This window comes from Acanthaster planci, linkage group LG18 (genome assembly GCF_054643075.1).
Source record: "Acanthaster planci isolate LZ-2023a linkage group LG18, COTS_SCS, whole genome shotgun sequence".
In the NCBI taxonomy this organism is placed as follows: domain Eukaryota; kingdom Metazoa; phylum Echinodermata; class Asteroidea; order Valvatida; family Acanthasteridae; genus Acanthaster; species Acanthaster planci.
Window position 1 is genome coordinate 2,244,613 of NC_141794.1, and position 13,753 is coordinate 2,258,365.

General features: G+C 44.0%; 1 protein-coding gene across 5 annotated transcripts in view; it reads right to left on the reverse strand.

The window, feature by feature from the left end:
- Nucleotides 1–1,938: 1,938 nt before the first annotated feature.
- LOC110979352 (phosphatase and actin regulator 1-like) overlaps nucleotides 1,939–13,753 on the reverse strand; it is a 32,984-nt gene continuing 21,169 nt past the window's right edge. For all 5 annotated transcript variants that reach the window (XM_022235101.2, XM_022235082.2, XM_022235110.2 and 2 more), the window contains 9 exons: nucleotides 9,220–9,495; nucleotides 8,957–9,047; nucleotides 8,478–8,650; nucleotides 7,690–7,846; nucleotides 7,023–7,078; nucleotides 6,488–6,552; nucleotides 6,096–6,233; nucleotides 5,335–5,411; nucleotides 1,939–4,756 (listed from right to left, as the gene is read on the reverse strand). In XM_022235101.2, coding sequence (XP_022090793.2) covers nucleotides 4,741–4,756; nucleotides 5,335–5,411; nucleotides 6,096–6,233; nucleotides 6,488–6,552; nucleotides 7,023–7,078; nucleotides 7,690–7,846; nucleotides 8,478–8,650; nucleotides 8,957–9,047; nucleotides 9,220–9,495 — 1,049 coding nt within the window. In that variant the 3' untranslated portion in view covers nucleotides 1,939–4,740. The remainder of the gene's footprint in view (nucleotides 4,757–5,334; nucleotides 5,412–6,095; nucleotides 6,234–6,487; nucleotides 6,553–7,022; nucleotides 7,079–7,689; nucleotides 7,847–8,477; nucleotides 8,651–8,956; nucleotides 9,048–9,219; nucleotides 9,496–13,753) is intronic.

Here is a 13,753-nt window from a genome sequence, read left to right on the forward strand (position 1 = left end):
GAAAATGGGAAAAAAATTAATAAGTGTTACATCGTTTGCAGGATGTGATAGTGTAATCCGCTCCGAGCAGAAACAAAAGAGGGCGTGTTTTGAAATGAAATTGACAGTCCTTTGGTACTCGCGCACCGCATAGGCGTGCAAGTTTTTATGTGGAGCATACCGATTACGCGCAATTTTAGTGCAGCATGTGTGGTCTTTGCGTGCACGCCAGACGTGTGCTAGAACCCTGTTGGCAAACTTAGTCGTATCTGTCTTTCTTTCACCGGTGAGGGCGCACTTCAGCTCAGGGCAGATAGGTCAGTTGTGTACAGGACTCTTCTCTTAATGACCCTGGTACATGCAGCCCCAAGCTTGAACAACTTTTTCTCGAGACTTTGCTGCACTGGACAGCAAAGTCTCTCTTTTTCCCCCAGTTTTTACAAGTTTGGAGCACATGGCATGGAAGGTTACAAGTGCTCCAGTTCGTCTCATAGGAATTCGAATTTCATAGTGAGAGGCTCAAATTGAATGGATTTTTAAAAAAAGAAGTTTTCAAGTATTGTCTTTAAATATGAGAGGTATCTATGAGTCTTGGGCACATGACATACCTTTGTTCAGAGAATCAGGTGGGTTAGGGAACTGAGTTTTCCAGGATTCAAATCCCAACAAGTTTTTGAGATTCATCTTTTCAAATCTGTATGATAAGTATATGGTCCAAGTGTGCGCTAGGAAGGAAAGTGAGGGGTCAAGTGGTTAGAATTCTCAACTTGGAACTAGAAATTCCGAGTTCAAATCCCAGGTTATCTTTTATTGATTTATTTTTATGTCCAATTTGTTCGAATCTGTAAGATGAGTATATGGTCCGAGCACATAAAGGTAAGAAATTTGAGTGGTCCAGTGGTTAGGACCCTAACCTCTGGACTGAGAGGTCCTGGGTTCAAATCCCAACAAGTTCCTTTTTCATAACATTTTTAAGATCCATACCTTTCAATCTGTAAGATAAGTATATGGTCCAAGCACATGTTACTAAGAAACTTAAGTGGTCCAGTGGTTAGGACTCTGAACTCTGGACTGGGAGGTCCTGGGTTCAAATCCCAACAAGTTCCTTTTTCATAACATTTTTAAGATCCATACCTTTCAATCTGTAAGATAAATATATGGTCCGAGCATGTGTTACTAAGAAGATCAAGTGGTCCAGTGGTTAGGACTCTGAACTCTGGACTGGGAGGTCCTGGGTTCAAATCCCAACAAGTTCCTTTTTCATAACATTTTTAAGATCCATACCTTTCAATCTGTAAGATAAATATATGGTCCGAGCATATGTTACTAAGAAGATCAAGTGGTCCAGTGGTTAGGACTCTGAACTCTGGACTGGGAGGTCCTGGGTTCAAATCCCAACAAGTTCCTTTTTCATAACATTTTTAAGATCCATACCTTTCAATCTGTAAGATAAATATATGGTCCGAGCATATGTTACTAAGAAGATCAAGTGGTCCAGTGGTTAGGACTCTGAACTCTGGACTGAGAGGTCCTGGGTTCAAGTCCCAGTGAAGCAGGGGTTTTTCTTTTACTCGGCCTTAAATAAAATAAAATTAAAAGCGAAACTCTTTTTCAAGCTAGCTTCTTTAGCTAGCTTGTTACCCTGCTGGGGATTGAACCTGCTTCTGGAGGGTTCTCGTCCCACCAGGGTGGTTCTACCAGGCAGCAAGCTAACCTGTTGAGCCACTTGGGTCCCCCAACTACAAGTGTTCGTTTCATATATATAAAGATTACATTCGTACTTAGAAAAATTTCCACTGCAGTGATGTGTGTCACAGCGGCTTCGCTTGAGAACAAATGTTTGTTTCATAGATACTCCTAAAAATGCATATCAACACTCTGGCAAAGTCAGTGGGAATCTAACGAAGTGCACTGTGTCTAACATGTAGGTTAATGATGCCAAACAAGGAGTCTAATGCATAAAAAACACCAACACTCACTTTATTCATACAAGGGTGTCTCCTTAGGAAACCGAGTCCCGTCTCAATTCTTTTAATTTCTACATATCCATCCAAAATGGTGAGAAAATAAAAGTTAAAAAAAAAAACGAAAAAAGAAAACCAAAACCCAACCAAAGCCACGACCCTTGGGTTGACACACCATAATCCGTGTGATCCATTACATGTACACGGCTATTCTTTGTATCAAATTGCTCTGGTCAAATACTGTTCTCGTGTGAGGGCAATGTCTATGGGCTTGTCTTGTTTACGGTCGAGAATTGGAACATGTCTGTAACAAAAAAAAAAAGACACTCGGATAAAAAAAAAAAATCTGGATAGGCCGGTGGCTTTTAAAAGTGAAGTCACTCCCATCTTATGATACGCTCCAAAAACTAGATTTGTGAACAGGTTTTCTAGCGCTGGGAGTGGTTGAGACTGGTTCCCTCCACACATTCCAGTGGAGAGATCAGGAACCAGTGTAAGGCTTCACACCTTTGTACAGCTTTGGAATGGCTGAGGAGCTATCCAGGTCCTTTTTTTTAAAAACTTGCTAATCAGTCTTTAGAACAATTTAAAGTGTTTTACAAACTTTCTAAAAAATGCACTCCTCGTATTTTTTACATTGCCTTGATTGTGCCTTGATTAAGCCCAGACTTTGAGAAGTCATTTTGTCCAATAATAAAATGTACCCGAGAATATGGTCATTGTCCATCAAAAAACAAAAAAAATACATATTTGCCAACACGGAATACATCGTTACAGAGATTGCCTGCTACAAAAAATCACTTTTTAAACTAACTCTGGAAGACTTGCTAAGAAAAATAAAAATGGCTATGCAGCTTCGGCTTTTAAATTAAGTATAGCGCTAATCACAGCATTGTTTAGGTGAAGAAACATATCGACCAGCTTGTCTGACCTTTGGCACTGGAAATACTGAGTGACATGCAGGTGCAAAGTCAGCAATATGAGCAAGATGCAAACTCTTGAAATCAGTTAAGAGAGTCAAATACTCGACACCTGTGTTTATATCTTATCAACGTTACCATTTATCCTAAAGAAACCTTACCCTAAGCCAAGGACGATTATTCAATGACACGCTTGCTTAAAACTTGAGTATGCCTGATGCTTGGTAAGGGCCCCAAATGCCCAAATCAGCCCCAAATGTTGCCGCCAAAATATACAAGATCCCCCACTCCCCGTGAGTAATAGACAGGCAGCCTACGGCTCAGAATATTCCACGTGACTAGGGACATTTCCTAAGGCTGTCTATGATGTACCTTTTCTCCAACGAAACGAAGATCAAACTTGGTGCAACTTGTGTCTGAAAAGACTATCCCCCTATTACACCGACCGACAAATGGCGCTGAACTGGAGATTTGGCTTTGACGGTCAGTAACACTAGGTCAACTGCCACGATGATTTGACAAATTCCAAGCCACAAAAAGATGAAATGGGCTTAACAGCCAGTCAAGTGACTTTTAAAAGGATGTAGCAGCTATTCCAGCTCGCGTAAATCAGAAATTTTCAGACTGCCTTTTTAAAGATTCCGTGACTGTCCTTTTCTCTGAATATATGTATCCTTAAAAGGGGGGAGGGAAATCAGGATGCAGGCGGATAAACAGAAGCCTGACAGAATGTATGAATACTGAAAAAGCCAAACCCTACACTTTGAAAGGTCTTTGAGGATTATATCTTCCACCTACAATGCACAATTTTAATCGACAGTCATCCAACATTGTTAAAAAATCTACGCTACACTCCACACGTCACCACTGTTAAAAAAACCGGAAATTCAGCGTACGTGATCAACTAGAGACAGCATGAATTTGCTTCAAAGATTACTTCTCAAAGACTTTACAAACACGAAAAAGGTCTTCTGCTAGTATGTTACACTGAAAACCATTCTCTAAGATCATTGCTGTCATTAAATTCTCATTACATGCATAAAAAGGAGTACATACAGCTTGTATACATGTAGATATTAAAAAAGGCAATACTTAAATAGAGCATGTAACCTGTGATTCAGTGGGGAGAATTTAGTTTGTTTTTCTGCATTTTTTTTTTTCCCAATTTTTCTTTAATCTTTAGGTTACTGAGAGAAAATGAAAGACGAGTCAAGTGTTGCAGTGTTGTTGAACAAATGTCGGATCTCCTAATGACGCATCCCTCATTCTAAAACTCTGACCACCACAATCAACCCTAGACGGGGAAAGGCCAGTTTTTGTGTGTGTTTACAGCTACTTGTCTTTATGTTCTCGAGTCACTTTTTCAACAGCAAATTCTGCTGCTGAAATCCCTGTTTAAGCATCTTCAGCCTATTAAAAATGTCAACAGGGTCCCTGTACCATCATGAACTACAATGGTATACTGCCTATGCCAGTCGGGGCACCATACCAAGATGGCTGCTGGTGGTTACTTATGCTATTCTTTTTGCAAGCAACATTATTATTCAACATTCTGCGCAGATTCCAAGCCTCACATTACAGATTTACATTGCATTGTGGTTAATGCGGTTTTCGGTCAAAATGCAAGTTTTGATCGCCAAACATAGCTCTGTGTATGGTCTTAATGCAACAACTTATGTCGTGAGCTCAGACCTGTAAATTAAGTGACCTTTTTGGGCCATGTGTAACTGGAAAACTTCACCAAGTCATGTGATGGGTCACAGGTCATGCCATGAAGAATAAGTAGCTTCCTCAGTAAATCCACAGCTGGGGTTAAAATTACACTATTGTACAGTCTGTACATGCGGCTGGAGAGAAGACTAGTCCAAGAGCTGATGTCAAGGTCTGTGGAACCTGCGTAAGAAAGCAGAGGTTTGGTATTAAAAAAACTGGGTAAAGCAGACAGAAGTTGGAGTTGAGCCTACCCTCTCAGGAATGCCACATCAATTGCTCAAACCGAACCTATTAGTCCTTTGTTGGCCATCTCTAAAGCGTTCAAAGGCTCCCTTTATTTCCACTACCTGAGGTTTTCCTTTGAATATTTGCCAAGAGCCATCAACTGCAACTGGATCTGAACCAGAGACATTCGGAGTGCCAGACTGCTGCTCCACCACCTCATCCATTCGGCACAGTTGCTTCCTGACTGTCCAAAACCTTCCTTCCATGCACTACCTCTTCCCCTGCATGTCTGCCCACAGAAACTGACTGGAGTGGAATTCAAACCTGTAACCTTCCAAACACTGGCCAGGTGTTCTACCACCCGAAATACTCAGCCAACTGTTGGCTTGCCGCCAATTTTGTTCAAAGGCACTCGTCAACTTCAGCATCTCTCAACAGGTTTCATGGGTGTATCTGAAGCCAACAAAGGGATCTCCACTCCCTCAAGGAGGGGTTTTTTGGTTATGATCAATCTCTCTGATGTGCGCCCTCACCTGGTGTACTTCTTGCTGTCTTCATGGACGTCCATCTCTTCGCTCTTGTAATCATTCAGCTCCTTACGTATTGATGCCTGAGGTGGCGGGGTGGAAAAAACATCATTGTCTCCCTGTGAAACTTTACACTTCACAGAACAATGCACGATGCCAAAAGTGAGTCCAACAAAACGAGGCTTACAGGCCAATTTATTTCTTCACTCAGTTGTTTTTGATAAGCATTGGAGAGAAGACACCCAGCTCTTTGCTCTGATGCATTGATACATTCCTCGATTTGACATCCTTATGGGCATGGATAAAGAGTGGGTGAAAACACCAGAGTTCGTGCTGATTAAAGTTGCAGATCAATTAAGTTGTTGAAGGGCCGATAAGTGGGAGGTGGATTAAGTAACCTATGACTAGATTCCTTGGATTTGGTCATGGATACAGACGTCTGTCTTCCCTAGTGAACAAGTACCATCGACTAATAAGTCCCATGTAGCGAGTTTCGCATTTGCCAATTGTCGCTAAACACAGCATGTGCAGTTTTCTACACTGAAAAGGCATTGCATGCAGTGAAATCCTTGCCCACTCTAAATTAATCCCAACAAACGATCCCTTACAAACTCATGGGTCACCCTTAGCTTACTGCTGAAGCAGAGTCCTAGAGGGAAAACTCAAAGGCTGCCGTTTGATAAAACTCAAAGAGCACGCACAGCTTCCTGCTTCTTTTATAACCGAAGTAAGTTGGGGCTTTCTGGGTTTTTTTTTTTTTTGTTTACCTTGTCCTGCGGCGTGAGTTTTGTCCAGGGTTTGTCGGCCTTCCGGTCGTAGTCAAATGCCTCCATCACCTCCACGTACTCATTGAATTTGATAATATTGCGCTGGCGCAACTCCTCAACGGTTGGACGGAAACTCAGCTGCAAAGAAAAGTTAAAGCAAAGTGTGGGTGATGTCGCCAGCATATTTATTTTCCCACATGTAAACCCCTATATCATCCCGAGTCTTAAAAAAAAAATAACTTTGGCCTAAGTAAAACTTCGGAGTGGTATTCACAAGTCGATCACATGACCAATCAAAAATTATGCTTGAAATTCAGATAAAACCACACAACTAGCATCGGATGTTTCAGGAGGCAGCGTCTGATGCCTGTTGCCATGGTGACAGGACTGACCTTTCTGACTAGAATCCTCTTTCTCTCTTCCTTTTGTTCCTTCTCAGTCAGGCCCGAGGACTGAGCTGCGGGGAAAATAAGGGGGGGGAGAATAAAACAATGAATGCGAGACAAAATGGTGAACAGTTGAGCAGATCTTCTGGGGAGAGTTACCTGTAAGTGCGTTTTGTTGTTCAATAATTTGTTTTTCACATGCATCAGAAGGACTTAATTTGCCTGGTAAACCCCAACAATGCCTGGTAAATACAGGCGTGACACAAGCGAGGACCGCCACTCCCCTTTGATTGGCACTGTGCAGGATGTGTTTTTCTTGTAAAGGCCTGTGACTCAAAAGTAGTTGTGGCGACACAAGACTGATTTCGTTGGGTTGGTTCACAAATGGTGCACGGTCCTCCGCAGGACGGCCTTCTTCGCGAGATGGCTACTTTAGGATGTTCAATCCCTCCCCCCGGTCCAACACTTCACGGCATGTTTTCAGCACCTGTGATTTTCAGGGTAAGTTTCTTGATTCGCATCTATGCTGCAGGATCCTTACCTTTGTATATATTTCTCTGCTCCAGTTCTTCCTGCGTGGGCCTTTGGCTGAGACGCCTGAAAAACAAATGAGAAAAACCAAACGGAAATGATCAGTCCGAATCGAAGACAAAATAAGCTTCCTCGGTGGCTGTGTGCATGCACTCACGAGGGTGCTCTACAACCCACTGCCACATTGCCTGTTGAGGGTGTGTAGTCTGACCACTGGCTTATTGCTTTTTAACAATGCACAAATGTAAATACAGTCTGACTCAAAGAACCCCAGTGCAAGAGTTTTGTAACATCTCATTGTCTTTTACACGTTGACGTTAGCTAAAAACCCTCACAGCATTCACAGTTGACAAGGTCTCCTTCAACTGTTTTTTTCACGTGAATGGTTCACTCCGTCCTGATAAACGAAATCTACTTCTGATAACCGGCGGTGCACCCATGCCCCAGAGCCTGGCTCCGGATTGTCGACTATGTGGTCCAAACCATCCACTCTTTGGGCAACGCTGATTGACCAACTGTTTGCTTTAAATCATTGCTCAAACTTGCTTCTTTATGCTGAGATCATAGGCTATGCAGAATGACAAAAATCCAAACTAACGGGGGAAAAATAAAAGTGTGGATTTATTTCCCAAGAGAAAGGTTTTTCGGGTCGGTGTGGGTTCTTCCGTCATCCTTACCGGACGAGCTTGGTGCCGATGGCATTCATCAGCTCCTTCTTCTCATTGTCAGTCTTCTGAGGCAGGATGTTTCTCGCCTGCAACGCCTCGCGGGTGGGCCGGTTACGCAGATGGAAGGCCAGACTGTCGTTGCGCTTGACCCTGGCCACCAGACTCGCTGTTGGGAGGGAAACAAGGTGGTCAACGGTCCAGAGGCTAGACTAAGGAGTGTTTTAAGAAATGGGGAGAGGGGTGATCATGGCTTGAAAGAAAGTATGGGATGTTGGGCGCTTGTGAGACAGTGAAAAGCGGGGGTTTCCATGTGACAATGCGGGTCCACGCTTCAGCTTCTCGTGGCAGGTTTCTATCGATAAAGGTCTTACTTAAGAATTCAAACGGGGATTGAGGGGTAAGCATTCAGGTTTGCTAAAAGTTGTATTTCTTGTGCTTTCTCTTTATGCACTTTCATCTTTTTAAATTAAGGTGGGACTGGTGACCTCATGGGGTGCCACGGAATGCTACATCTGGGGTAAACTATTGTGTTTTAAAGTTGTGTTATGAGCCTCACTCAGGAACCAGATTTGGAGACCATGATGATTCGGGGTTCTTTTTTATGCTCCAAAATTTGTCTGCAGGAGAGCATCCATCTTCTTTTTTGATTGATTAAAATAGTAACTGAAAAAGTTTGGCTACTACGTACCTCCAACACTCGCGCTCGTTGTCTGCAGCGCTTATCTCGAGACAAAAATCGTTACGCCTTAATGCATGCATGCGCAGTTGGAACAGTGCAACTGGCCTATGCTACTCACTGTTATAATCGTCATCCGAGTCGCTGTCTTCGTGAGCGTTCTCTTTGTTGTCGTAGTCGCTGAGGCTGTCCTCGTCCGAATCATTGGCATGGTTGATGTCGCCGTTGCACTGACCGGCCACGGGGGTCGGATCGCGGGCGTCACCGTCGGCATCAGGTATGTTCCGTGCGTGGCTGTTAAAATAAATGGAAGCACCCCAAAATAGTTGGCCAGGTGAAAAAACACCTGTTTGACATGGGAACGAACTCAGACTAAGAAGCCACAATGTAACTAGAGTCATAGTACCAAAATCAAGTAAAAAACTAGGAGAAAATTTATAGATTTGCTCTTCACTGCATATCAGAGATGAAAGCTTGATATTTCTGCGGGCTTGTAAGTACAAAAAAATTTCAGTGTCTGCTTGGGCGGGATTTGAACCCATGACCTATAATTCCTAGTGCTAGCATTGCATCAGCATTGCTTGCAATACCCCACCTCACCTGCCAAAGCCAACAGCTCTAGGTACTTGTTGACCTCTGTCATGCGGTGCAAAGCCGACACTGTGACCGGTATGGTTGACCGCTGGGGAACCTGGCGGGCCAACAAAAGAGTGGGATTTTCCAGTGAAACAAACACAGACTGGCTAAAGTTGGATGCGAATCGAGGAACCTTTTGGATAGTATGCTAGCGCTTCGGCTACCCATCCCTGCTGCCGGCGGTCTATGCCCAAGTTTGAAGGTGGACATGAAGGCAAATATCTCACCTGCGACCTGTACGTCAGCTGCAATTCCCACGCCGCCGATTCGTACCCCCTGCTTGGGTGGGACAGCCGGTGACACACTCTTCTTTGGGGGTAAGGCCGGACTGACCCTCCCAGTCTTCTCGGGCAGGGGCGGGGGTATGCCACCGGGGGAAGTCAGAGTGGCCGGGGCTGCGTCAGGCACCGGCTCGGCAGTGACAGAGGGCACATCGGGGTCCGTGCTGTTGATCTCCACCTGGGTGACTTCAGGTGAACCGACGGCTGGTTGGTCCGTCATCTCTGTACATGTCGACAAAGGGGGGGGGGAACAGACACATGTACGTGATCAGAGCCAACGAAACAAAACTCAAAGTTCTTCTTCTCAGTAATTTTGTTTTAGTTCGCGTCAGGAAGAGTAAACTGCATGGCTCGGTTTGGGGCCTTCATGAAAATGGCCTGGAGGATGGTTCTTGTTGATTTACATTGTGCAAAATTCTCATAGCAGCTCATTTATCACAAGTGACTACAGCAACTTGTGATCCATTTGTTAGATTGGGTAGCATATGTCTGATTGACACTACACATAACTCCCAAAATCATTCTGGCTAGGAACCTTCCTGACTCTTTCCTAAATTCTCAGCCGTGCAGGAAACCAATGGCACATGCTTTCTCCTTCTGCTTTGAAGGGGAATCAAACCCCAGGGGAAGTAATCATTGCAAATGGGCTTGACTTTCCTCAAAATCCTCCAAAGCTCCAGCTGGATTTTGAAGGATTAAATAGTGGCAATGACAAACACTGGTAATGACAAACATCAGCAATGACCAACATTGGCAATGACACTTCAATTCTTCGGTGAAAACCAGTTTTTCTTTTTCCCGAAGCAGAAAAACATTTACTTGTACACGAAGACAAAGTGAAACATATTTCCTAAACCACTTGCCTCTGGGGTTCCCGGTACCTTGGGTTTGTATGCATAGCTGGGGTGCACGAAATTGGACAAAGGAGCTGGGCCTTGTAACAAAAGACTGTACTTGGAACAAAAGACCTGCCGGGAATTGCCATCGTTTTTCAGCTGGCATGAGCGGAGGTAATCTGTCATTGTATAAAACAGTATACCACTGTTTGTGGCATTCAGCACCGGCGGATTATCAGCGGGGGCAAAAGTGCTCCAGCACTCCAGCGACGAGTGATACAGCACCACTGCATGTTAATCTGGCCACACTTGAAAAGACACCACTGCCATTCAGCAACACACAGGGCCAATTTTGGGAGCAGAGGAAATTACGCAACACTGCAAAACTGGGCTCTCTATACTGGGCGGCAGGCGTGGCTGCAATACTTGGGCATCAATGGTCAGATTAGAGTAGCCACCAGACAGTCATTTGTGTGGGTGGAAACGTGTAGTAAATGAAGTTCTAAATTTTTGAAGCATTTTGAAAACGGAAAATCTTAAAAATCGCCAGGGGGAAGTCGTACTGCATATGCAAATTCCACCGGGCAGGAAGTGGTTAAAATGTACAGTTCCATCACAAACTCGACTTTCACTTCAAACAAAACAGATTTTTGGTGAACAGTTTTAGATTTCATTCAACACTAGTTATGATCTCTTCTACTTAACATACATGTCAAGGTATCATATTCAATTGGCAAAATCAAATACTCCCTATTACAGCTTCCTCCAGGTCTACATGTACCATCAAGCAACCTTGAATTGTCAATTCTAATTGGTCGATCCATGGCAACAAACAGTGCGATATATACATGTAACTCTACTGCACGGTTCATATCAAACTGCGTGTAACACGCTATTCTAACGCATCGCGCTATATTTACGCTAAAAACCTCCTGGTATACGAGACACCGACATATTACATTATTCTGTGTTCCACTTGCACACCTGTGATAATTAACCCCTTCACGGCGGGATTATTTTGACCGCGACTGCTGGGCTGTGGCATGCCCTGAATGGAGGGCTTTGTCTAGCAGCAGGCCCCATTGAACCAGCAGCTGCATGGTGAATAGACTGTATGTGTGGTAAGCACTAATGCTCACACAATGGTGCGGTAGTAGCAGTCCTCCGTAGCAAAGGGGTTAATAATGTTTACAGTTTTATTAGCAAACTACCGGTATGGATGCAAGTGTACACAGGCTCTCTGCGTCTTCAACTCAACTGAGTAACGCTACAGCCATCGTCACAAACAGCTTGTGCTTTTAATAAGGATTAAAGATCAGGGAATACAGATCCGTTGACGGCGATAAAGAAAACCCGACAAAGGCACGTTCAAATGTACTGGTACCTGTTCCTGTGTGCCTCCTTCAACTAATCTTGCCGCTGAAGATAGGAGCAGAATTGAAAGAACGGGCCCCTCCAGCGGAGAGGAGAGAAACAGGGAAACGGGTCGTGTCTTTCCTCGACAAGGAAGATGACGATCTATCTAAGATGGGTCGCGGCAGCTCGATGCTATCGCTGGGAGGAACTGTCAGGTTGTGGTTGGTCTCCACTCACCGGGGGACAACTTTTGCTCTCATTTCCTTCCGCCTGACCACAGAGGCATCCAATCAAACAGCCAGCCCTGTTGACGCACTCCAGATAACATCCAATCAAACTAGTTGTCCCCCCCCCCCACTTTCTGAGATCTAGGATCTCCGGGATCACAGGATTAACTGTTTATTTTCAGCCAGTCGGTCGACCCATGCTAGATACTTGTAACTCCTCCGGAGCTCGTGTCATATCATTCTGGACTTTGTTCAGATACGTCATCGCCTCGGGCAAGAAAAAGAAAAAAAAAGGAGCGACAACGAGCACTCGATTTGATCTTCAAGCGTCAGCTGCCTCGTTGGAAATCAGCAATACGGTGTCAGCTTCTGTAGGGATTTGGGCTCAAAGCCAAAGCCTTAGATGCGATGGTTCTCAGAAAGAGGGCGGGAAACCTTTGCAGTATGATCCGACCCCATGGGAAATAGACGTTGGATTGAGCACACCCTACGGTGTTAGCAGCATGGTTCAAATTTGTTAGGGAAAATAAATTCTTTTGAGGGGCCCTTTTGTGGCGTTTTTTCTACACGTACACGTAGGTGCTCGTCTTTGTTGTTCAACTGGCAATTCATATTTTTCATAGATTTTAAAACTTTGGATATACTTTACTTTTTGAGGGAAAAACTATACCAATGATGCGGTATACATACATACATACATACAAGGAAACTGTGACCAGGAAAAGTGAAAACAAGCAGGCAAGCCTTTCACCGACAAACGCCAACAGGAAACAGCCACTGAAAAAGTCTCCGATTAATAACAAGAAAAGAGCAACATTTGGCACATCCAATATCGCACGAGCGGGAACTATCATCGTAATTGAAACATAACTCTCCATATCCGCACAGCCATTCACACACTCGGTAAATGGCATTGTTTACTGTGCGGACACACAATGCTAGAGAAGGACCAAACACCTGGACTACCACCAATGAGCACTGTACTACATGTATGAGCACACCGGCTCAACATCACCAGGACTGCATAAAGAGTCCAAAACAAATAGAACCAGCAACCGAAGAGTTCCCGATTACCCCCATATGACCACTCACTGCGTGTACACCTGTATTCAAAAGCGGCGACTACAAGTACACATATACATGTACAAATTTGACACCAATCTCGAGCATTTGGATTGTTATATTAACCCTAACAGTTCTGCATAAAATTTGGCTTGCAGTACTCAGTACTATAAAATACTAAGCAGTAGTCTGAGCCTGAAGGACCTAGCGCTACAAATGACTACTTTTGGCTAGGGCACCCTCCATTGTTACTCGTACGGAGAACGATAAAGCCACGCATTCATACCAGTAGTGCCACAGCACTGTATGGTACATTGTCTTATCTATTGTATTTTATGGCTTCAGAGAACATTAAGGTCATATCCTCTTACAAGCGGCAGCGCTGAATACTACATTTTACTACTAAGTAGTACTTTGTAGTATTTAGGGCTGTTAGGGTTAAACTGTGCCACCGCTGCAGGGGAAAAAGTACATGCATCCCCGTGTTTGAAAGGGGTAGAATTAATATGAAAGTACACAGAGCACGGATGAGCATGCATACTGTTCATCAATGAAATACCACAGCTGACAAACTGCCTAATTGCCCAAAGTGTAAATGTGCATTTATACGAGCACCTGGTAGGCTTGAGTTATTGTAACCATGGCTGGAGATGGAATTAACAGGTCTGGGCAAATGGTGTTCCGTAAATGCGCCGGTGATAAACGCCAGACAGAACTGGAGCTGGGAAATTGGCAATTTGCGGGGCAGTATGACACAGTAGCTGTTACAGTTTAGGCTGACTCATAAACTCGCAGAAGTTCAGTTTAACAATCCCTCCCGCCCAAACAAAAAAAAAAAAAAAAAAAGAGAAAGGGGCTCGGGGAAAACTTGGCATGTTTTCCTACACCTTTTTTCCTCCACAGCTGTCCGAGTGACGGTTCCACTGAAGGCAAATGTTTCCACTGTTTTTTTCAGACCTGTCCCCATTTTGCACAAGAGTTACGTGTATGTGTGCCGCA